Here is a 26,802-nt window from a genome sequence, read left to right on the forward strand (position 1 = left end):
TGTGTGTGTGTGTGTGTGTGAGAGAGAGAGAGAGCCCTGGAAGATATTATGAGAGAAGGGAGGGGAGAGCATTAAAGTGATAAATTAGGGAGATAAATATTTTTGCGAGAGAGAAAATGAGAGTGAGAAGAGGGAGAGGGTGACACATGAGAGGGAGGGAGGGAGGGAGGGAGGGAGAGGGAGGGAGGGAGAGAGAGCACAGGAAGATATTGTGAGGAGGTAGGGGAAAGCATAAAACTAATAAATTAGAGAGATAGATATGTGTGGGAGAGATAGAAAATGAGAGAATGTGAGAAGAGGGGGAGGGTGACACATGGGAGGGAGGGAGGCAGGGAGGGAGGGAGTAAAGGAGAGAAAGGGGGAGGGCATGTGCGAGGGAGAGTGGGAGAAGGAGAGGGTAAGAAGTGGTAGGAAATGGTAGAGAGAGAGAGAGAGAGAGAGAGAGAGAGAGAGAGCAAGAAGATATTGTGAGAAGGGGAGATAGATATGTGTGGGAGAGAGAGAAAATGAGAGATAAGTGTGCGGAGAGAGAGAGAGAGAGAGAGCGAGAGAGAGAGATTCAAATGCATATGGTAATTATGGGGAAAGGTATGAAAGGGTAGGAGATATGATACATGGAGATGAGGTAGAAGGGTAAGATAGGGACATGGAAAGAGACGGGGTAAACAAAAAAAATTAGCGCATTGAATAGATATAGGTGGTAATGGGTTGGGGGGAGGGTGGATGGGGAGGGAGGGAGAGAGAGAGAGAGAGAGAGAGAGAGAGAGAGAGAGATGATTATGATACAAATGTATATGGTAATTAGGGGGGAAATGGTATGAGGAGGTTGGAGATATGATACATGGAGATGAGATAGAAAGGGACGATTATAATAGGGAAATAGACGGGGTAGATAGAAAAAAATGATACAAGGAGATGAGGGTAAGACATGAAGTAGAAACAAAGAGAGATTGTGAGAGGTAAAGAAACATGAGACAATGAGAGTGGGTTGTAATAATAGGAGGAGATGAAAGAGATAGAGAGAGATAGGGGAGAGAAGAGGGAGAGGGCAAGAGATGAGCTAGCCATAGAGAGAAAATTTTAGAGACAAAGAGGCATCAGGGAGGGGAGATGTGTGTGTGTGTGTGTGTGTGTGTGTGTGAATGGGATATAGGGAGAGAGAGAGAGAGAGAGAGAGAGAGAGAGAGAGAGGTTAGCATAGAGAGATAGTGTAAGACATAAAGAGATGTGTGTGTGTGTGTGTGTGTGAGTGAGAGAGAGAGAGAAAGAGAGAAGGTTAGCATAGAGAGATAGTGTAAGACATAAAGAGATGAGTGTGTGTGTGTGTGTGTGTGTGTGTGTGAGAGAGAGAGAGAGAGATGATACAAATGTCTACTGTGTTTAGGAGAGAAATATTATGATGGGGTAGGAGATAGGATACATGGAGATGAGGTAGAAAGGGACAATTGTGATAGGGAAAGAGATGGGGTAGATAGAAAAAAACTAAAACAAGGAAATGATGGCAAGGCATGAAGTAGACACCAAGAGATATTGTGAGAGGTAAGGAAACATGAGACAATGAGAGTGGGTGGTAATAATAGGAGGGGATGAAAGAGATTAGGAGAGATAGGGGAGAGAAGAGAGAGAGGCAAGAGAGATGAGATGGCCATAGAGAGAGAATTTTAGAGATAAAAAGGCATGAGTGACAGGAGATGTGTGTGTGAGAGAGAGAGAGAGACAGAGTGGGAGAGGAGGGAGGGAGGGAGGGAGGGAGGGAGGGAGGGGGGGGGGAGAGAGAGAGAGAGAGAGAGAGAGAGAGAGAGAGAGATGACGATACAAATGTATATTGTAATTAGAGAAGAAATGGTATGATGGGGCAGGAGATAGGATACATGGAGATGAGGTAGAAAGGTACAATTATGATAGGGAAAGAGATGGGGTAGATAGAAAAAAATAAGACAAGGAGATGAGGGTAAGACATGAAGTAGACACCAAGAGAAATTGTGAGAGGTAATGAAACATGAGACAATGAGAGTGGGTGGTAATAATAGGAGGGAATGACAAAGAGAGAGATAGGAGAGAGAAGAGGGAGAGGGTGAGAGACATGAGATAGACATAGAGAGAGAATTTTAGAGATAAAGAGGCGTGAGGGAGTGGAGATGTGTGTTTGTGAGAGAGAGAATGGGATGAGAGAGAGAGAGAGAGAGAGAGAGAGAGAGAGAGAGAGAGAGAGAGAGAGAGAGATGGTAATTAGGGGAGAAATGTATGAGGTGGTAGGAGATATGATACATGGAGATGAGATAGAAAGGGACAATTGCAATAGGGAAAGAGATGGGGTAAATATAAAAAAATAAGATGACGAGATGAGGGTCAGACATGAAGTAGACACCATGAGAGATTGTGAGAGGTAAAGAAACATGAGACAATGACAGTGGGCGGTAATAATAGGAGGGGATGATAGAGATAGAGAGAGATAGGGCAGAGAAGAGGGTGAGGGTGAGAGACATGAGATAGACATAGAGAGATAATTTTATAGAGAAAGAGGCATGAGAGAGGGCAAATGTGTGTGTGTGTGTGTGTGTGTGTGTGTGTCAGAGAGAGAGAGAGAGAGAATTTGACATAGGGAAAGAGAGGGACAGAGTTAACATAGAGAGATATTGCAAGAGATAAAGAGACGAGAGAGAGAGAGAGAGAGAGAGAGTAGTAGAAGGGTAAGAGGTGGTGGGAAATAGAAGAGATGGAGTAGAGAGAGGAAGATATTGTGAGAGGAGGGAGGGGAGAGCATTAAAGTGATAAATTAGGGAGATAGATGTGTGGGAGAGAGAAGATGAGATAGTGTGAGAAGAGGGAGAGGGTGAAACACAAGAGTGAGAGTCAGAGGAAGAGGGAGAAACAGGGAGAGGGAGGGAGGAGTAGAAGAGGAAGAGAGAAAATGAGAGAGTGTGAGAAGAGGGGGGGAGAAAGATAGATAGATAGAGAGAGAGAAAGAAAGATAATAAATATGGTAGGGGATAGATGGACATGATGATGGGGAATGAAAAGGGGAGTCGAGAGAGAGAGAGAGAGAGAGAGAGAGAGAGAGAGAGAGAGAGAGAGATTGTATAAGGGGAAATAGATAGTGAGGGGATAGATTTGGGAGAGAGGCACAAGAAGTGGAGAGATGAGGTAGACAGAGAGAGAATGGAGATGGGAAGACCAATGAGGTAGAGAGAGAGATAATAATTAGGGCATGTAATAGATAAACATGGAGAGAGGGAAAGAGACTAATTTCAATTCTAAATTTAATTTTAATTACTTAAAGAATATTTTAATTTTATTAATTATTATACATATGGTAATACATTTTTATTTTCAAAGGGAATCTATTGTCCCAATAGTAAATTTCAAGAAGCACACTCTCTGTGATGAGCTCAGTATGAAGTTTATGAGATTTCTTAAAGGAGAATCTAAAATTAGCTACCACAAGGATCCACTCGAAGAATGGTTGATAGCTACTCTTAATTTTTGTTACATAATCACGTTGACAATACACCAAGTCATTCCATCTTTCAGGTTGTTGCATGCAAATTATGGCATACCTACATTATTTCATGTAAAGTCCACTCTGTCAATTGAAGTACGAAATGTTCTTCATGGAAATGTAGAGTTATTACCAGTCCATCCATGGTTGAAAAAGTAAAAATATTCTACATATTATTTGTCAATGTATTGTCAACATTTTGAACAATACTATTTTTTATTATACCCAATTTTGGAATAACTATTAAATATTACACTATTACATTTTGCAATGGACTATGTCATCATTTCTTTCAATGATTGTTAAGTATTTCTTTATTACACATGTTTGTATAAAAATTTTCATATTGATTCAATGTGCTCAAATTGTTTAGCAATAGAATGTATAACATTTCTTCAATTTTTATAACATTAAATAATTACCTATAAGATTTTAAAATATCTTTTTAAATTACTATTATTATTTTTTCTCTATGCAAATTTTAAAAATTAATATATAAAACTTATACTAAATCATAATAATATTAAATATTTATTAATTAAAATTTTCACAATATATTAACTATAACAAATTATAATTTAAAAAATAATATCTTTCATTTTGCACCGCAAGTGCTACTAGCTTATATATAAGCGCCTATTTTCATAATCTCACTCAGTACAATAGACGCCTCGAAAAGATTATCTCTCGGCTTATTATATATATATTATATATATATGCTAGTATATATGTGGTTCCTGTATCATTTGTAATCAACTTTATTAATCAATACAATACTTTTTCCAATGTGAACGTAGTCACAAATTGCAGTGAACTACCATAAATCTGATATTGCATTTATTAATATTTTCTCGTATCTAATTTGTTTAGATCTGCTATTTCCATTTTCGCAATTAAATCCTCTTCAATAATTATCACAAAGGAACCAATATTCAATTGCGAAAATTGACAGTCTCAAATAAGAAATTGTTCTCAATAACTATGGCAATATTAATCGCAATAAGCACAAACAATTATTCCCCATTCAACACTGGAAGCTATGTGATACATCCCCCATCAACTGATTTCATCAGAGTCATCATCCAGCAAACTCAGCAATTTAAATTGTCTTGAAAGAAAAGAACAGAAGAATGAAAAAGTAAAAGAGACCCACCTGCACAGCTTGTGCTGCTGACTTCCGAGCATGATCGACGTGCTCGACTCTTCTAACGTCCCCATAAATCTTCATTGGAAAAGTTGCCACATCTCCCACAGCATAAACATCGGGAACGCTAGTCTTGAAAAAGGCATCAGTCTGCAATAATTCATGGTATAACTCAGGGTCAGCAAACTATACTGAAAAGGCATCCATGCAGAAATTATATAAGATATCCCTAACTATTAACATGATATGTTTAGAAACCTTCCGATTGAGATTTTCGCCAATAGCACTTCAGGGAGAAGGATACCACCATTCATAGACCCTAAATTCTAATGCACGGGTGGCTTATCAGTCCAACTGTATTTTTAACCAAATCTAGATATTTATCTGCAATAAAACCTATATTCCGAGCAGAAATCTTGGATTGAATCCAAAAAAGAAATCATATAGCAGTCCCGTTCTAGAAGGATGGTGAAATCAAAAGCCTTTGCATTTATAAGAGCTCGCTGTGATTTTGTAGGGACATTATAGGAAAAATTAAAGTGTCATCCTAAAGGTTATCTTCTCCCTTTGATTTATATTCAAAATTGATTGACAATTTCTCTAGTTTTCATTATCCAATTGTTTATTTTCATGGTCTTTGGACAGGAGTTTTGAACGCTCTGCAAGTGCATCTGTCGACGGGATTTGATACGTCATCCCACGGCTGCAATTGCCACTTTCAGGCTTTCAGGAAATTTGCTTCCTTGCCACGTTTACCTCTGAGTCTTCCTTCCATGCTCTGTCGTGTCTTTTCGTGGTTTTTAGTGCTTTTCTGTTTCGTTGTTTGGGGTCCTTTTAGGGTTTATTGGGTTTCCTCGTTCGTCTGTGTACTCGGCTCGGCTGTGGCGCCCTGAGTGAGGTACTCCAAGCGTGCCTGCATTTCTGCGCACTGATGATACCATTAATAAGGACACTGGCAATAACAATGGAAAAATTAGGGATATTGATGCAGGAAAGATTGTGCGCGGAACAGAGAAGCCATCTTACAAGTCAGTTGTTTCTGCAGAGTAAGGGGTTGTGGTGGGTTGTGGTGTGCCCACTAGTAGCTGTGTTCGATGGAAGAGTCTTGGCCGTCAGTAGGGGTGGAGCAATGGGAACTGACGGACATGGATGTAGAGATGGAAGTGTTGTCAATGGTGGAGACGCCGGAAGGGGAGAAGATGGCAAGTCTTGGCCTTCGCTGCAGAAAATCTTATTTTTATCTTCTAGTTTTGAAGTTACCAATGTTGATTGTGATGCTGATTTTTTTTTGGATTTTGGATGCATGTATATGCGTAAAGAAAATACAAAAATAATCCATTCGAGAGCACGATACTTCAACATTGAAAGACAAATACATATATTGAAATAATTAAATGATTAAGTTCAAGATTCAGTTGCAATTTGAATTACAAAATCAAAATTTAGTTCATGATTCAATCTTGATCAATCAGGACTCCAGGTTCATTAATCAAATACAGTCATTGAGAATCAAATGGATTATAAAACATGAGTGCAAAAAAAAATTAAAAGGCAATTAAACACATGAAAAGAAGTCATTTTGGACGTCTAAAAGGCAATAAACACATGAAAAAAAGGCCACTCGAGACTTTGGACGTCAAAATAACCTTTTGGCCGCGGGTGCTGTACAGATGCACCCAGATGCTCTCCACAGTCCGAGGATGCGCTCCCTGGGAGCATCCGGAGAGCAGAACCCGGACGCATCAGCGCATCCACGTGCACCAGCATCGGCATCAGCATCCGGGGAAAATCAGAGAGAACCGGTATCTAAGCCTAATTTGGACGAGCTTAAAGCTATGAGTGAGCGGGGTAGGTTAAAGAATGGCTATTTTCTTTTCTTGTATGGATTTGAATTCGTTATCCTTGAATAAATTCTTTGATGAATGGAGAGATAATGTCGGGGTAAAAACTAGTGCTTTTTGTCAGTTTTGTTAAAATGGTGTACAAAGGGTTGTTTTTTTCTTGTTTTTAAGAGTTGTGAATGCAGGAAATAGTCCTAAAGAAGGGTTTTATGAACCGTTGGGCAAACCTTGTTCAAGTCCTTTCCGTGGTCTCCGAAAGTGGATGTCAGACAGGTTTTGGCTAGGGCAGCACTAAACTGGTTGGAGATTAAACATCTTCCAACAGAGTTCCGGCCATTTTTACCACAGATTTTGAAACCACTGAATAATGTGTTGCAACTCAAAGACTCTAGGGTTACTTCGCCCCGCCTCAATGCACAGGTTCTTAAAGCCCTTCAGCCAGACGCAGACATTCCTGAGAAAATTAAAATGAGCCTGGAAGAGGAGACTCTCTGCTGGGACATTGAATTGTTGCGAAACCTTAACGCTTGTTTCCATTGCAAACATAATGGGTGCAACAGTAAAGATTGCCCAGTGCTTAAAAAACCATAATGAGTCTTTCAAGGTTGCAAACAATGAGCACATGGGGAATAATAAGGGTAAAACTGGTCATAGTAGTGTTAACAACAATGTGAGGAAGGAACCAGAGAAGAAGTCGAACTCTCTTACTTGGAGAGATGAAGACACTTCTTGTGAATCAAGGGATAATAACCTTAGTGAAACCAGAGACATTCCCTAGGAATTTCCTTTTTCTTTGAGCAATACCCATTTCGAAGATGAGCTGGAGGTTATTCCTGCTAAGTTGTATGATAATAAGTTGAAACGGGTGAATTCTAATGATGGCACCAAAGAGATTAATGCCCCTGTGAGACCCAATGCACAACAGCTTGCCTTCGCCACTATCAAGGAGAGAGCCAGGCTCTACAAAAAAATCAGACTGTTGGTGAAAATGGTGAAGAACTAACAGTGAATGATAATGAGATTGCTATTGCTGATATTGAAGTCGATCTATCTGAGGCCCCACCCAAAGAGGATTTCCCACCTTTCATTGAGTTTAAAAAGAAAAGGAAAACCTCAGACAGACAATCAATTTCGAAAAATATAAGAGGGATAATAAGAAGGATAGTGACAATCAATATCTCCTGCTTATCAATTAATGAGCTTAAGGGGCTTTCTAATGAATGGTTCATAAGGCAAAACACAGGTTACAAGCTTTGGGTTTGACCATAGAGGAAACTCCGTAGTTAAGCGCGCTCAGGCTGGAGTAGTACTGGGATGGGTGACCTCCCGGGAAGTCCCGGTGCTTCATCCCTGTGAGCATCACCTAGATCCAATGAGTGCTAAGTGTTCCATTTATTTTCATGAGAGATGGATTCGTGTTGAATCACCACTCATGAAACATGGGTTAATGAGTTTGTCTCAAAATCACACAGCTAAATCCTAATAGCAATATCACAATGCTTGAGAATTTCAACACATTATATAGAAACCGGAAAAAACCCTCTAATAAAAATTAATGATGTTGAATATTGCAAGTTGGAAAGTTAAAGGGTTAGAGATCAGAGATAGGAAGTTGATGGTTCAGGACTAGCACAAGAAGTTGAAATGTGAGGATATTGTATGTTTGCAGGAGATAAAAGTCTCTGGGTATCAAGCTTTTGCCACATTGAAAGTTATATGGAAGGATGCCCATCAGATTGTGTCCAATCATGATAGGGGGAGAGGTGGTGTTGCTCTTCCTATTGGCCATAAGTGGGTGGACTTAATTGTAGATTTGGACTCCTCTCCATGCAGCAGAGCTTGATGGAAGGTTTTCAATTTTCAAGACTCTTTAGTTGAGGTCTGCAGTGTTTATGCTCCTAATGATTATAGAGATAGGGCTAATCTGTGGGGGTGGCTGGCCTCTTCACTCCCCAAAGCTCACTGGGTTGTAGTACGGGATTTTAACATGGCAGAATCGAAAGGGAATGAACATTTTTTCTGGGCCAAGTGCAAAAGATGTCTGGACTCTGAACATCATTGACCCCTTTGAGAAGATGAAAGAGTCATCTACAGGTCTTTGGTTCTCGTGGTGCAATAATCAATGCAATTCACAGAGAATTTATTGCAGGCTTGTTCAGATGTATGAGGATGGTTCTTTCTTTTCTTTTGAAACATCTTAGAATTATAACCTGGTTGTGGTAACCCGTGCTACTATATCGGATCACTCACCTATTACTGCGAGGATCCTCATTGGGAACTGGCCTCAGACTAGGAGAGCATATAAAGGAATTTACAAGCTTAACATCTCTCTCCTAGATGATGAAGACAATCTGCTAGCAGTCAATATGGCTACTTATCTTGCTAAAGGTGATACAAATAAACTGGACTCCATTGAAATATGGAAGGGTCTCATTGGTGTGTGGCGGAATATGTTCCAATTTATTGGGGAGAAGGCTGCTAAAGATAGGAATAAGGAGGAGGAAGCCCTTCGATCCGTTTTGATTCTTGAATAGAACCGAACCCCAGAATGAATCCCTTAAAGGTGATCTCACTGAAATAAAAGCTGAACATTAACAAAATGGATCCAAGTATTATTTTAACATTATCAAATACAGGCAGAAACAGATCAGAATTGAGGAAATTGATGTGGATGACAACTCTTCATCAGACTAGGAGGTGATCAAGAAGGCTTTTCAGTTTTCAGGAGTTCTACTCTAAGTTGTTTCCTTCTGAATTTCATCAACCAAATGAAGAAAATTTGGCTAAATGTTTGAAGTTAATCCCCAAAAATGTTAAAAAAATAGAAGCTGAGTGGTTGGCCAGGGAAATTACAACCGATGAAATTATAAGAACCATAGAATCTCTGGCAAATGATAAGTCTCCAGGTTTGAACAGTATACCTGGTGAATTCTACAAGGCTAATTCCGAATGGGTTGCATTGGAATTGTCAGATTTTTATAAAGAAGGTTATGAGAAGGGCCCTTTGGGGGAGCATGTTAATAGAGGGTTATAAAGCTTCTTCCTAAGGATGAGACAAGAAGCAGGTGAAGAACTGGATGCCCACTACACTTTTGAACCTTTCATATAAGGTTATTGCTAAGTTGTTGGCGAATACGCTTGCATGAACCTTGGGTTCCATTGTGTCTGTCACTCAAACTGGCTTTATTTGGGGAAGATACATATTGGAGAAACTTATCACTAGTTAGGAGCTATGTTACCCCAGGTTTCCAGGAGGAGGGGATGTGGGGATGGGGAAACAGCTTTTGGGGACGGAATTTTTTTCTCAGAGCAGGGGACAGCACTGGGAACAGTTATATAAAAAATAGGATAACTTTTAGATATAAAGGGAAACATTAAATATTCATATAAAAACATGGGTAAAGCATGCTTATATGAATTATAGAACCTTGACATATAATTTTTGTCTCAAATAATTTGACTATAGAGTTGACATGAGAGTGGAAATCAAACAAATTATCAAAACTAAAATATTAATTTTATAGGATAGCCAAGGGATGGTTTCCGGAAGTTTCCGAGACGTCCTGGAAAAGGGGGGGAGTCAAATTTTGCTGGAAACACATTCACGGGTAACAATGGAACTTGGGAGGCCATGACTAGGCAAAAGAGGATGGTCAGCAGTGTGCTATGATTCTTCTGGATTTTGAGAAGGCATACGACAGGGTAGAATGGCCATTTGTTCTAGGCGTACTAGATGCTCTTGGCATCCCTCCAGAATTTTCTAGGTGGATTGAGCTCCTGTTCAAAGACTCGTCCTCAGTGATCAACATTAATGAGGAAATCTCAGAACCAATCAGTCTGCAAAGGTCCATCAGACAAGATCGTCCTTTAGCTCCGTCGCTCTTAGTGTTGGCCGCAGATGCATTATATTATATTCTTAGAGATCAGAGCCTGAGATCTCCAGTAAAGGGTATCAAATTACCTAATCATGATGAACTTATCAATGCCCAATTTGCAGATAACACTGCACTGTTTATTGAGCTCTCTGAGGTAAATTTTGCTAGTGCAATTACTAAATTGGAGTTCTTTTGCAGTGCATCGGGTGCTAGAATTATCCCTCAAAAATCAGTGGTTGTTGGGTGGTCTGATGCCCCAGCTGGGACTAGGCTTGAGAGACTTGAAAGCACATGGAATGGCCTTAGTTTCAAAATGGATATTTAAATCTCTTAAGGTAATGAACCATGGAAGGTTTTAATCAGATATAATATTTCCTTATCTAAGCCTTAAAAGGGAAAGCAATGGAAAGACATAGGTTTCATTGATAAAATATTTGGGAAATTTGGGAATGAGAATCTTTGGTTCCCCCATATTTGCTTCTATATGGAAAGCCTGGGCTAAGATCAAAAAAAATTGTCTGTAGGAGGCTGTCGGTCAATCCTCAACATAAACAGTCATGGAAAGATCTGGTGGGGTTGCAGGTTGAAAAATAAACCACTTGCGCTCACACAGTGTTGTTCTGTTAGGAATTGGGCAACCATGGGTATTGATGTCACTGATGACATCATGAAGGATAAGAAGCTTTGCTCATGGGAAGAATTGAGTAACAAGTTTTGCATTCCCTCGTCCCAGAAGAAGACTTGCTCCCTCATTTGCAAGACAGGCCTTTCTTCTCTGGGAAGATTTTTACATCCAATCAGTTTGTGGAGCAATTTAAATGGAAAGATGTCACTGCTTTTTCATATGCTAAAGTTAAGCAGATTTATAACATGTTGAGAGGTGAAGCAGAGATTATTGCTTGGATTAACTCGTCCTAGGGTTGCCATTGGTCTGAGTCCACTTGGTCTTTTGTTTTGGACAGAATGTGGAAAAGTTGGTGTGAACCTAAGGTGGTCTGTCTCGGGTGGTGCTTGTTGCTTAAGAAAGTTGCTGTTGGGGGTGTCCTTTCTTCTTTGGGTATAGGTCCTGTTTGTTGTTCAGTGTTCCATTTGTAATGCTAGAGAGTCAGTGAGTCATATCTTCTTGGAGTGCTCTTTTGCTTCCCACGTGCGGTCCATCTTTATTGGTCACCCTGTGGCTTGGAACAACAGTCCAGTTCTGTCTTGGTTTGAAGTCTCAGCTCAGTTTGTTACTTGTTTTGATGATAAACTTAATGAACTCTAGTCTATTCTGTTTTGTGAGATTATCTGGTTTCTTTGGTCTAAGAGGAATAAAGATGCTTTTCAGCACAGAAGGCGGTCACTTACTGAGTTTAATGATAAACTCACAGCTTTTTTTATAGTGAAACAGGTTTCTGCAGTGATTAAAATACCTAGAGACCGCTTCGTGATTTTGGCCCAGCAAGGTGTTATGCTGTTGTACAAGTCTGACATCAGATCTGCCCATTTCTTTCATGCTTACAAGGGGATGCTAAACCAGGATGAATTGAAGGATTTGGAGCTGGTACTGGAGCAGAACCAGATCACTAAGGATAAGATCAAGGAAAAGGATGAGGAACCTAAACAGCAAGATGCTCCAAGTTGGAGCACGTGGCTAATCCAGATATTCAGCCCCCGTTGGAAGATTTTGTATAGATCAGGCTGAGACCAGTAACAATATTGTGGGCTCGTGGGATTGAGGAACTCTGTTTATAATTTGATTCTCTATGATGTAACTAATTAGTGTGCCAATGGATGAATTAGTACTTTTGTATATATGTATAGCGCTCAAAACTGACAGTAGTTGATATAGGTTTCTCAATACAGCTCGTTGGCATAATATTTTTTTTGATAGATCTTGATGAAGAATGTCTGGAGCAATTGAAATGCAGTTTCGTAAACTATCCTTAATAGAAAAAAATTGTTTATTTTCATTATAAAAAAGTACTGCCACAAGATGGCATGCAATCACTTTGACTTGAGATTTAGCAGAAGGATAAAATAATGTGTGCTTGAACAAAGGAAAAACACTCCCATCCAAATTTTGCTCAAATGTCTTTCCCCAAATACTGCATGATGAATCCCACAAGGTGATAGGCTCATGCATACCCTTCAGGATTAGCAAAGAAATTTGCTAAGAAGAACATTATTATCATGGACTTGTTTAGTGGGAGAAAATATACTATATGGCCTTTTAGCCTAGATAACAATGCATAAAAAATTTCTTGTTGAGAACATTTCAAATGACAATAACTGTTCCCAGACAATACCAAGCAAGCAGCTCATCTTTCTGTATTAGCATGGCATTTGACTGAGATTAACTGCAGAATATATGCAGCAATGGGAAAGACAGCCATCAAAGTTATTCAATTGTCTGTTAACCCAGAATTACTGTTTTTCTGGTTGCAGAAAGTACAATAAACAAAAATAATGACAAGGAGCAAGCAACAACTTATATCTGATTCAAGGTTAACATTAGGTATGAAAAGTACTGATTACAGAAGTAAGATCTACCTGGAAAAATGTGAAGGGAATTAACCCAAATCTATTATCTTCTAGATTAAAGACGCTTCTCTCCACACATTCCCATTATGACCTCAATTTAAGGAAATCCCCAAGGTTATTCAAAGGCTACCAAGTTAAAGATTACAGCCAAAACCAAAATAGAGTGTTTCAGATACTAAAAGGTGATAACATCACAAAACAGAATGAAATAAGCATACCAGCGTATGAGTGAGGCATTTGAGGCGGACTCTGGTTCCTCCCTCAGCTCTAACTGTGCAAGCAGATGTCCTACTCAAAGGAAACAAGTGAGATCTAAATTATATGGGTACTAGAGGTGCATCACAAGATAGACATTTGGCCCACAAATTGGGAATAAATCCATCGTCAAAGATCAATCTGATATTTTGTGCACCTTGGCCACAAGTAACACAATTCAAATGCAATTGCTACTGTTAAAGCATTTAGCTTCAGTCTGACAATAACTGTGATCAGCTATTATATATATATATATATATATATATATATATATAATAGCAGTATATAAAACTCTGCACAGTTGAAACCGATGATCATATATATATTGTCTGAGATTTCATTTTAGACATGATTGAAACTTATTCTGTTTCCTTTGATTTAAGATCACTATCGATCTATATTATATCGGGCTGCAGTTTATAATGATCAGCAATACATGATTAAGACTTGTGTTAAGTCTATAACAAATCGGGCATGATTAACCAACACCGAACCGAAGTAATGGTGAATGTTCATGTCTCCATTCAGGCCCAATCACCCTCACACCCCTCCGTGTGATATGTATACTTGATTTGCCCAGCATAAAAAGGCATCGAAATCAATTAATGCAAGCACATCAAAGGATTGATTTACATTTCAAGTTCAAGAACATTTTATTATCTCTATTATTTTTGTACTAACATATACAAATTCTGGAGCAAATCTATTCTTTGACATCAATGTTCATACCTACAATCAAAAGTTGTGCATCAGTCAGCCTCGAATTTGAAATCTGGTAAAAATATTTACATGGTATCAGAGCCTTGTTAAAGAGAGATCAAATTTCACATTAAATTGCAATCTCTCATTACTCTTCAAGATGACAAACATGTTAAGATTTGAACATCACCTTACAAGTGCTGATAACTTTGAATCCTAGAAACTTCATATAATGATGCTATTAAAAGAAAACAAATTAGAATCTTTTGTAGGAAGAAAAAGAAGAACCTAAAGATGATCTAGAGAAAACTCAATGTATCGAAAATAATGAGAAAGCCATGAAGATAATCGTGGATGTCATTCAAGATCACATAGTGCCTATTGTGGCAAAACATGCTACAGCATATTGCATGTTTAAAGCGCTTGAAAATGCATTTATAGTAAATAACACTGGTGGAAAACTTGTTCTTAAAAGACAAATCAATAATATGAGCATGAATAAAGGAGAAATCGTGAACGCCTTCTTCATGAGAACCATAGAATTGAGATATCAATTATCTTTTGTTAGTTATGTTAGTTATGAGATTGGCAACCAAGAGTTATCCATAGTAGTGTTAGGAGGACTACCAAATTCTTGGGAGTCCTTTGTACAAGCTATAAGTGCACGATCTAAAATCCCAAAACTAGATCAATTGAGATCTGATTGTCTTCAAGAAGAATTGAGATTAATGATTAAAGGAAAACATAAAACTTTAGATGAGGACATTCATGTTCTTAACACCAACTCTCATAAGAAGGGTAAGAAGAAGAACAACAAAAGGAAAAGAAACTTTCATGGAAAAGGATAGTCAAAACAGAAGAAATACTTCTCCAAAATTCAATGTTTCAGGTGTGATCAATATGGCCATTATGCACTAAATTGTCCTGATAGATCTAAACTTCAAGAGTCATTTGCCAAATCTGATAAATCAAATGAAGGTCAAGAGTCTGAGAAATATGCCTTCTATTCAACATTGTCTAGTCAAATATCAACCAAATCCAACACTTGGATAATTGACAGTGGATCTTCCAGACACATCACTACATATCAAGATAACCTAGAAAGTATGCAAATAGAAACAAATGAAGAAGTTACAATTGGTGATGATTCTGCACATTCTGTAAAAGGAATTGGAACCTGCAGCATCAAATTGAAATCCGAAAATTCTATTCAGTTTTCTAGAGTTCTTTATATACCAGGTATTAAAAAGAATTTACTATCTACATTTGCACTTGAAGATGATGGTTATAGAATTGCATTCATGGAAGGTAAGGTATTAGCATGACCTCAGAATTCAACTATAATGAAGGCTCTAACAATAGGAGTACAACCAGGACTATTATATGAGCTTTGCACTAAGACCAATCTTGCACTTGTTCACGAGACTTCAGATTCAAATGAAATATGGCATAGAAGATTAGGTCATATCAACTTTTGTGCTCTAACATCTATGGAGAAATTGGTAACTAGAATGCCCAAATAAAGTCATATTAACAATGAATCCTGCAAAGGTTGTGCCTTAGGGAAAAACATTAAAAAGTCATTTCCTCATAGTTTGAGCAAAACTAAAGACATGTTAGAACTAGTGCACTCTGACCTATGTGGACCCATGTCTACACCATCCATAAGAGGGTTCTTGTACTATGTGATATTAGTTGATGATTTTTCAACGAAGACGTAGAAATACTTCTCTAAGTGCAAAGAATCTGAAGAGGTTCTTTCTAAATTTAGAGAATTCAAAACTATCACTGAGAACTCCTCAGAAAAGAAAATTGAAGTTTTAAAAACAGATAATGGGAAAGAATACACTTCTGAAATATTTAAAGAAATTTGCAAACTTGCTGGGATTAAGAGAGAGTTCACAGTTCCCTACAATCCTCAACAAAATGGAGTTGCTGAAAGGAAAAATAGAACTATTGTAGAAGTTGTTAGGGCTATGGTATATGATCAGAACTTGAGCATGTCATTTTGGGCTAAAGCATCGAGTACAGTAGTCTATATTCATAATAGATGTCATCACTCACATTTGGACAACAAAACTCTTGAAGAAGCATTTTCAAGAATGAAACCTGACATTAGTCATTTAAGGATATTTGGATGTCTTGTGTATATTCATATACCCAAGGAGAAAAGGGCAAAGTTAAAACCTACTGGAAGAAAAGGAATTCTTATTGGTTTTAGTGAAACAATAAAAAGGTACAAAATCTACATACCTAGGCAGAAACAAAGAGAACTCAGCAAAGATGTCATCTTTGAAGAAGATATTACTTTCAAAAGAGCCAAAACTTCAGATGAACTAAATACAGATGACTTATCATGTTCCCTACAAGAGGCTTCTGCTCCTGAGATTCAGAGGGACTATCCTAAAGAGACTTTAAATGAAACTGAGATCCTTCCTGAGACTCAAGAAGAGAGTCTTAATGATAATTCTAAAAGGCCACTTTGGGCAAGGAAAATTATACGGGAAGGAGATGAATTTGCACATCTTCAAGCGACTTTCAAAGAAAGTAAAAGACCTCGAAAATTAACATACAATGCGTTCATGTGTGAGAGTCCAAACTCTAAACTTTCTAATGCTTCAGAAGCACTTAAACATCAAGCTTGGAAAGATGCAATGGTGGAAGAATATCAGTCGATACTAAAAAATGATGTTTGGAATATAGTTCCTAGACCTAAAGGAAAACCTGGTGTTTCTTCCAAATAGCTCTTCAAAGTATGTTGTAGATGGTAGCTTTAAAAAACATAAAGCTCGTTTTGTGGCTAGAGGATTCTCTCAAAATTAAGAAATCGATTTTGAAGAAACTTTTGCACCAATTGCCAGGTATGCCTCAATTAGAGCTGTAATAGTCATTGTAGTAGCTAAAGGTTGGAAAATCTATCAAATGGATGTAAAAATTGCTTTTCTAAATGGAACAATTGAGGAAGAAGTATACTTGAAACAACCAACACGATTTGTGACTCATGATGCTGCCTCCTATGTATGTAAATTGAAAAGGGCTCTATATGGACTCAAATAGGCTCCCCGAGCCTGGTATGAAAGCATTGATAAATATCTTCTAAATCTTGGATTCACCAAGAATGTTGCTGATCCAAATCTTTACTTTAAAGTAACTAAAGGTGATATGTTGATTCTAATTCTTTATGTTGATGACCTTCTAATTACAAGAGAAGAACATCCCATTAATCAGTTTAAAAGAGATTTGGCTTCTAAATTTGAAATGAAGGACTTAGGCATTCTTCATTACTTCCTTGGATTGGAAGTTCGTCAAAAGTCTGGAAATATCTTCCTACATCAAAAGAAGTATACTATTGATATTCTGAAAAGATTTGGAATGTGGAACTATCGACCTATGTCAACACATGTGGAAACCAACTTACACAAGCTAAAGGAAGCAAGTGTTGAATCTAGACTAGTTGATCCCACTTTATACAGATAGATAATTGGGTCTCTGATGTATCTTGTGAATACTCGACCTGATATCTGCTATGTTGTTAATGTATTAAGTCAGTTCATGTGTAAACCTCATGAAATTCATCATGTTGCTTTGAAGCATATATTAAGGTATCTTAAAGGCACTATTGGGTATGAACCTAAATATGAGAATACAGCTTGGAATTACATGGATATACTGATTCTGATTAGGCCGGAAGTGTAAAAGATCGAAAGAGCACATCAAGATGTTATTTTAGCTTAGGTTCCGCTATGATCTCATCGATCTGCAAAAGGCAAGCTTTAGTTGCTCAAAGTTTTACTGAGGCAAAGTATATTACAGCAACAATGGGAGCTAGAGAAGCAATGTAGCTTCAAAAATTGCTTTCTAACTTATTATATGAGCCTATGAAACCTACCACTATTCATTGTGATAATCAAAGTTGTATCAAGTTATCTGTGAATCCAATATTTCACGATAGATCCAAGAAATTCCTTACCACTACATGAGAGACATGGTGGAAAGAAGAGCAATTCAGATGGAATATATTAGTACAGGTGATCAAACAGTTGACATTCTCACCAAGGCTCTTCAAATAAAGTGAAGGTTGATCATTTTAGAAAGAAACTTGGTATGGTTGGAATGTAAGTTTATGAGATTGAGTCTCAACTTTATAAATTTGTATTATTTTAATAAAGATGTTTAAAGTGTAAACTCTTTTGTCATATGTGTGACTCTATGACTTATGGGCCTACCCTATGTACATTATCAAAAGGTGACAATCTTTTATAATGAAATGTTCATTCTAATACTATAAGGTGATGACTTTATAAATATTAGATTAGTATCATGATGAATATCATGTGACTTGATATTCTTGGACAAATCATGATAGTTAAAGGAGCATGTTGATAGATATCATGTGACATGATATCTGTTGAAGATCAATATGTTCAAACTCATGGTGGAATACCATGATCTCTTAAGGTAGATATCATGAGACTTGATATCTATGTACACACCATAACTGGAAAGAATATCATGAGACTTGATTTTCTTAAGTATATCTAGATGATATCACTTTTCAAATAACATGAACTTATATATATGCACTTTGTCTTCCCTAGCTAAGAGGGAGTGTTAAAGCATGTAGCTTCGGTCTGACAATAATTGTGATCAGCATGTGTGTGTGTGTGTGTGTGTGTGTGTGTGTGTGTGATGCACATACTGTTATATATATGCATATATATAATATGCAGTGTATAAAACTCTACATAGTTGAAATCGATGATCATATATATATTGTCTGAGATTTCATTTTAGACATGATCGAAACTTATTTTGTTTCCTTTGATTTAAGATCACTATCGATCTATATTATATCACATTGCAGTTCATAATGATCGGTAATACACGATTAAGACTTGTGTTAAGTCTATAACAAATAAGGCATGATTAACCAACACCGAACCGGTGTGATGGTGAATGTTTGTGTCTTGATTCGGAGACATGCCCATTCACCCTCACACCCCTCTGTGATATGCATATTTGATCCGCCCAGCATAACAAGGCATCAAAATCAATTAATGCAGGCACATCAAAAGATCGATTTACATTTCAAGTTCAAGAACATTTTATTATCTCTATTATTTTGTACTAACATATACAAATTCTGGAGCAAATCTATTCTTTGACATCAGTGTTCATACCTGCAATCAAAAGTTGTGCATCAATCAGCCTCAATTTTGAAATCTGGTAAGAAACTTAACAGCTACAACCAGTTTTTGATAAGGAAAATGTGTGGTCAATACATATGATATTCAAACGTTAAAGCTGCACAATCCAGAATTTACGAATTAGATGAAAATCAATGTGAGGATGACCCCTTCATGCTAAAACAATTAAAACTAGCAAGCATTGAGGGGTTTATTTTTAAGGCCAAGAGAAAGTATATTTTATGCCAACATCATGCAAACCAATGATAGTTTCTATATCTATTATGTAGGTGATGTTTCCTCCAATGTCAAATTATGTGATGTTTACACAAAGTTGAATCTTGATAAAACATCACACAAGTTTCTATATTTCCCAAGGTAGCTTGATTAGGATCGCAGACTGAACCCATCTTATGCCTTGAATTAGGTTCACAGAGTTAACACATCCTAATTATACCTGCTACTGCAAACCATTCTTATCAATGCTGAAGTATATGCCAAGGGGCCACCCAAAAGACTCAAGATGTGAATCCCTGTGTTTTTACAGTTATGGTGTGGTGAAGCTGTCATCTTGAGTCTTCTTGGAAACTAGCCGATGGATGTGAGAGGACATTAAAGGCTGGCATCTTTTAAGATATATAATTCCTAATAATAAATAAAACATAATTTTTTCTTAGAAGCAAGCACATTCAAGCCTCAGCCTCTATCAAATATGTGCAAACAGACATCCAAAAGAATCAAAATGAGTCCCTATGTTCGTAGATCTCTGATGTGGAATTGCCGCCTTCAGTATTCTAGGACGCCTCTCTACATGTATTAGTTCGCATTGAGGCTTGAATGTTCTTACTTCTTGAAAACGTTCTTTTTCTTTATTACTAAGATTTACTTATATAAAAATATGTTGGCCTCCAATCCCCCTAACATCTGGCCACCCACACACCCCAAAGTCCATGTTGATATAGGGTTCAAAATGTACCTCCCAATACAAATGAATAGGTATCTAAATTTCATTTGGCCATCATCAGTAGCGAAATATTTTCTTGGTGGACCTTTAAGATCAGCCTCAAATTGGTTCTGTCATGTCACTTTGGTATCTTAGCAATTCTCTTTCATCTCTTCATATTCGAGTATTTCTAATATTTTTCATTGTCATGGATGTCATATATCTAAGGATGTGATACAATTTTGTGTATTGATTAAGGATATGATATTATATCGTATATTGGTTGATGGAGGTAATGACATGTGTCATACATCCCTTATTGGTTATATTTTTAAAATTTGATCATAATGGTCTTAAAGCTAAGATATGAATGGATGGATTGCATTCATTCTTGGATTGCATTGGACTCTGGCACAGTCATATTAATGTACAATAGAAGTTCACAAATCATTGATAGGGAAAAAATAAAGAAGCTTTACATGAGATCAAATATAATGTGCAGAAAAGGAAGACAAGGTGGAGCAAGAGAATGGATTTAAAGAAGAAAGTTTCCAGAAACAAAGAACAAGAGGTCAAAAATGATAATGAGAGGTCAAAGAGGTTAATGAATCAAATGTATCAAAGACAATTACATAGTTAATAAAAGGAGTCGCAACAAATAGATGTCAGCATCATTCTGAAAGACAGCAATCACAGATGCATGTTATTAGATATCAACAAAGAAATCACTACGAGTATGGAGATATATGGAATCACGATGATACGAGACAATGTGGAACAAGGCTGACATATCTGTAAGATCAGGCAAAATTCTCCACAAATTTTGCACACACTTCCATGTTTGGATGATAGGACATGGTATCATGTTTGTGGTGACTTGCAAGAGTTTTACCATGAAACTTGTTCTCATGTTCCAATGAGAAAAACATGTATATTGATTTGATAGAGAAGTAAACATCTGGCTCAGATTCCTTGAGTTAGTTACATTGGATGCATTTGAATCATAAGTAAACCCTTCTTAGTAATCAGAAAAATTAAGTATTAATCCTATGTGTGGGAAAGGGGAAGTGGAATCTAATTGAGTGTTATATATTGTGCGGCTTATGTAAGACCTGTGGACTGTTTCATGTGTTTGAATTTCATTAGGAAGATGTGCTATGTATTGGCTCTTCCAATAAGAAGCATTGAATGGAGTTGCCCCACCTAAAGGGTTTATTCTATTTTTACAGTACATTGTGTGTGTGTGTGTGTGTGTGTGTGTGTGTGTGTGTGTGTGTGTGTGTATGTTTTTGTTAGAGATATCTCAGTCTAACGTTTAATTCATCGTACTTCAGTTTTTTCATTTTACTTGCTATTAATTTGGGGTCGGGAAGGAGCAAGCTGAGACAAGACTAGTTCTTGAGGGATGTACCAAGCTGCCTGCAAGCCACATGCATCGAGTGAGTCCAAATGGTGAGGAGCACATAGGGTTTTGACAGTTAAACCCACAGATTTGGGCTTGAAGGCCCTTGTATGGGTCCTAGAATGTAATAAGGGCAGTTGATAGCCCATTAGGTTGTTCGTGTCAAACTTGATGTCATTTGGTTATAGTTGGGTCAAAATTGGCAAAATGTTTTAAAGACTGCAAATGTTGCCAAAGTTGTCATTAAGGGGTCAATTATGCACTTCAATGTAACAGGGGTTGTAAGGTCAATGTTGGAGCATGTATCTGTCCTGCCACTGGCAGACTGTATTTGATTGCAAAAAGGCCCCTAACTTGAAATTTCACCATGGGCTATTAATGGCCATTTGGGGAATGGGAGAGGCGTCAATGTACTAAGAGTTGTTTCAGACCAATCCACTCCTGATTGAGTCATGTCTGCATTTGTGAAGGTAATGAGCAAAACCATAGACTTAACCTTGGGTGAAAGGGTAGTTCGGTGGATATACTTGGGAAGCACTAGGAGTTAAATTGGAAAAGTATGAAGAACTATGCAAGAGTCCAAAACTTGTAGGAACATCCTTCATCCTAGAGGAGTAGTGAATTTGTGCCAAGAACAAAAAGAGACAATTCCTAGGGCCTCCCTATCTCTGGACTTTGGAGCCAAACTTGAGACCACTAGAGAGAAAACCCAAGTCTCGAGCAACTCCACTACTCATGCAGGCTCTAAATTAATATGTGGCTTTATTACTTTATACAAATAAATAACAAAACATATTATGTTTTCTACATATGCTGTCAAAATATCCGTCAGAAGCTTTCATTGAATTCACAATGAAATATGGCAGTCAAAACTAATGTTTGTATCATAGAAATTAATGAAACAAAGATCAAGATTCTAACCTTAATACCACCCTTTTCCTCCTCAATTTGTCCCTTGAATAACGCTGTCAGAGGTCTTGCTCCAACACCAACAATAACAATGTCTGCTTCAAGTTCCCTTCCATCTTTCAACTTTACTATCTTGACCTGCAAAAAAATTCATTGTTTAACAATATTTAGAAGTTAGAATTTCATCCATTTTAAGAGGCTTAGAAAATCAGCAAAAAATTCTATAGGAATTGAAATATTTAAGCTGCACCAGACAAGTTCGGGCAGATTGGTCGCGATAATTCCAAACCCACATTAAACCACTTTTAACATCATAAGAATTTGCACAATACAAAAAGCTATTCGTAAGCTCCATAGCACAAAAAATTCCTATTGCATATACAGTTCAAATTAAAACTAACTAATTATTTTCATTGGCATCTACTCTGAAACCAATAAACAACTTACACGTCCATCTTCATCTGTGCTAAATCCAGTTGCCACAGTCCCTTTGACAATTTCGATGCCCTTCCCTTGATAATAACCCTCATAGAAAGAAGCTATGTCTGCAGTGAACAGACGAGGCACTGCACAAGGAGTGACAAAGGTATAATTATTTAAAGTTTTAAAAAAAAAAAAACCCACCATTGAGTTCCCAATCTATGATGGTTATAAGTATATAATATTGATTGATTTATAGTTTAAAATGACAAAAATTCATTTCTCACAAAGTAAATACTAAAAAGATAGACATAATTTAGATTTTATCATTTTTCTTACATAGGATTTTCATTTTTCATTTTTGGCAGACAGAACTTGGAGCATGAACATATATCCATATTAAGTAGATACCAAAGGTCTAACACACTTGGGAACGAACAGCTTAAAGAACTTAGAACTGAGATCTAGTCAAACAAATGGGGCTACATATTCCTTCACAAACCCACCCACCAGAGGGGGAAACGTTAAGAAAAATGTAGAGGCACTTAACTCTAATCTCTTTTAAACTGTGACAAGAACAATGCATACATTTCCCAGAACGCCCATCAACTAATAACTCCAGAGAACAATTGACATATAGAAAAAATTATCTAGAAAATTAAAAGATTAAGCACCAGAAAGTAAATGTTGATGAGATGATATCCAGTTTTAGACGGGTATTATGCCAAAGCAAAATACATATTTGAAAATCATGTCTAAAGAAACTTACTGCACCATGGCTCAGGGTACACCATTTTAACTTTATACTTGTTAAGTCTTAAGACTGCAGCCAGTTCAAGACCAATATATCCTCCACCAACGACCACAGCTGACCCTTCCTTTTTCGATTTTAGTGCTGCTACCAAGGCATCAGCTTCATCTATCTCTCTCAGATAGTGGATGCCCTTGGCATTAGCTCCTTGAACACCGAAGTCTGACAACTTGATAACCTGGAGGAAAGTGCAAAAGAGTTTAATCAACAATAAATTACAATAGAAAACCATTGTAAAATAGCCTGTCTACGAGAGGTTCAAAGAAATGTGAAATAAAGACAACTTAAAAGCTTAAAAAATAGGCAGCTAATTAGACTGACCCAACATATAAAATCCTTTCCGAGCAAAATTAGTAATTACCAAGCACGTAGACCTTTAACCACTGAGTGTTTGTCTTAAAAGCATATTAAGGTTAACTAAGTTAGTTGAACTCAGGTAGGCATTCCTTGCTGGGATTGCTAGCTATCCGGGTCAAATTAGTTATCTTATGCTTGGGAATGCCTATGATTGATGAATGGAAGGAAAGAATGGGGGATGGCAAGGGATGGCTGGATATGTTTTCAGTATGGGGTTACTTTTTGGTTATTTTCAGAAGGACGAGGAGTGAGTATTATAAAAATATGGAAAAAAAAATTAAATATAAGAAAATTACAAATATCCGTAGCATTCATTAAAAATATTGTAGAATTTTTGGTAGTATGGATAATCGAATAAGAATTACGATGTTCTCATATATACATGAGCATGAGTTGATAAAGGCATGCCTGATACAGGTATAATCAAGTGAGACATTTATCATTAAGTTTTTTCTAAAGTTTTCAAGACTACATTTTGTTGTCAAATCCATCAACAAGAGGAACGATTAGGTAAGTCAGTAAAAAGATAACTAGGTGTCTTCTAGTTTGACCTTTGTCAGGATTGTTCTACAAGTTGTCCATGCAAATAAGTTTTGCATTATGAAAATGGGAACGCTTGCCACCTACGACTTAACTCGTGGCGAACAGTATATTGACTGTAGGTAAAAAGAGTTGTCAAACTCGTTAACAAAGAGGAATGAGTCAGTAAAAAGATAACTAGCTGTCTTCTAGTTTGACCTTTGTCGGGATTGTTCTACAAGTTGTCCATGCAAATAAGTTTTGCATTATGAAAATGGGAACTCTTGCCACCTACGACTTAACTCGTGGTGAACGGTATATTGACTGTAGCATGTCAACATTGACTGTTGCAGTACTTTTATAATAAACAAGTTAAACAATATATGAAACAAGATAATTCTTTAATATGACCTTACTTGCAAAGATGTTGAAATTTGCAAAATTGTGATACATAGTTTGTAGACTTTGTGATCAATGTTCAACATGGATCCATTATTTGGTTAGACTTATAGTCTGACGGAAATTTCAGGGCAATGTCTCCAATGGAGTAGAGGGGCAGCACTTCACAAGGTTTGGGGGTTATACTCCCTGTTACATTCCCTATCAGAAAATAGAGCAAGATCAGGAGACAGAACCCCTACTAAAAAACAAATTCACACCTTCAATACCACTCAAACCTTCATTGCAAACAATATTAATAATATTGATATACTTATCATTAACCAAACAAGCATTGAAAGATTGTGAATTTGAATTTTTTTAAAGTAAATAAACTTGCCCCTAAGTATTATGGGAGAAAGCTAGCCATCCTCAGAATAAATGGACATCGTGCTAGAGATGGCTAGCTCTGTTGTAACTGTAACATGACCTGCAATTTTTTTGACATCTAATTAAAGAAAAAAAAAAAGAGGGGATGCTTCTGCCCCAAAACATCCCCTATAAGGAACAAGGATAAAAGGATAGGGGATGCATCTATTGATATTGTGAAGGCCAACAGTCAAGTCATTGTTACCTCCAATAATCGAGTCTCTTGGTTTCCAAAGACTCTTCATTTGTAATATTATTGGAGCCTTTTTATATGCTGCTCCTGCTCATTTGTAATCAACTTTTACACATTAATCTAATACTCTGCAATCTGGACGTAGCCACTATTGTGGTGAACCAAGATAAATCTGGTGTTGTGTATTTCTTCTTATTGCGACATTTTTATTCTCTGTTTAAATCCTTTCAATTGGTATCAGAGCACGAGGTGTGCAAATTGGAAAATCGGTGTTGAATTTTTCGAAAAGATGGAGGATTTGAAAATAGAGAAATTTACAGGCAAGAATTACAGCCTGTGGAAAGTGCAGATGTGCTCCTTGCTGGTTAAGCAAGACTTGGCTCTCGCAATCTAAGGAAAGTCTAAGAAACCGTCTACGACTGATGAAGATTGGGAAAAGATGGATGAGAAGGCGATGGCATCCATTTTTCTCTCGCTAGCCAAAAACGTCTTGTTCAATGTCTCAAATGAGAAGTCAACGAAAGAGGTTTGGGACAAACTTTAGAATATGTATTAAACGACGTCGGCTGCAAACAAAATCTTCATTATGAAGAAACTCTACAAACTGAAAATGAAGGAAGGGACTGCAATGTCAAATCATATAAATGATTTGAACACCCTATTATGTCAAGCAAACTCGGTTGGTATGACTCAAGATGACGAATCCAAAGCAATCATCTTGTTATGTTCTTTACCTAACAGTTGGGATCCCGTAGTTACAGCTATAAGTACTTCAAACTCTACGAAGTCAAAGCTGGCCTACGATGAAGTTGTTGTCACTTTATTAAGTGAAGACATGAGAAGAAGTAACAAAGACTCCTCATTCGGTGATGCTCTCACTATGGTCAACACTGAGAGAAGAGGAAGAAGCCATCATAGAGGAAATAATAATTACAATCACCGAAGATCAAAGTCACCCAATCGTTCAAGGTCAAGAGGTAGGAATGGAGAATGCTGGTTTTGTGGTAAGCCTGGCCACACAAAGAAAAATTGTCGGGCTTACAAGAAAGCACAAGAAAATGTGAGAAACATGGAAGCAAATACAGCCTATGAGAAAGATGAAAGTGCTTTAGTTCTTTCTACAAGTGACACAAAATCAGATTCTTGGGTGATAGATTCCGGAGCTTCTTTCCATGCTACTTCATGTTCGGATTGTTTCTCAAACTACCATGAAGGTCAATTTGGAGAGGTATTTCTTGGAGACAACAAATCCTACGAAATAGTTGGCAAAGGTGACATTTTGTTACAGCTAGAAGATGGAGGGAAATGTTTGTTAAAAGATGTTCGCCATGTTCCCAAATTAAGGCGAAATCTGATTTCGGTCGGTCAGCTCTTTACCCAAGGATATTATCCATTCTTATATCCGGATACTTGGAAAGT

At 37.3% G+C, this 26,802-nt stretch overlaps 1 protein-coding gene across 2 annotated transcripts in view; it reads right to left on the reverse strand.

Moving 5' to 3' along the window:
• The window catches only part of LOC149556496 (monodehydroascorbate reductase, seedling isozyme-like), a 76,872-nt gene that overhangs the window by 11,504 nt on the left and 38,566 nt on the right, over positions 1-26,802 (reverse strand). For both annotated transcript variants that reach the window (XM_089830813.1, XM_089830812.1), the window contains 4 exons: positions 23,466-23,685; positions 22,724-22,842; positions 22,289-22,414; positions 4,653-4,793 (listed from right to left, as the gene is read on the reverse strand). In XM_089830813.1, the coding sequence (XP_089686939.1) occupies positions 4,653-4,793; positions 22,289-22,414; positions 22,724-22,842; positions 23,466-23,685 (606 nt within the window). The remainder of the gene's footprint in view (positions 1-4,652; positions 4,794-22,288; positions 22,415-22,723; positions 22,843-23,465; positions 23,686-26,802) is intronic.

This window comes from Cupressus sempervirens, chromosome 5 (genome assembly GCF_028749045.1).
Source record: "Cupressus sempervirens isolate cs-2001-9-10 chromosome 5, ASM2874904v1, whole genome shotgun sequence".
Taxonomy (NCBI): Eukaryota; Viridiplantae; Streptophyta; class Pinopsida; order Cupressales; family Cupressaceae; genus Cupressus; species Cupressus sempervirens.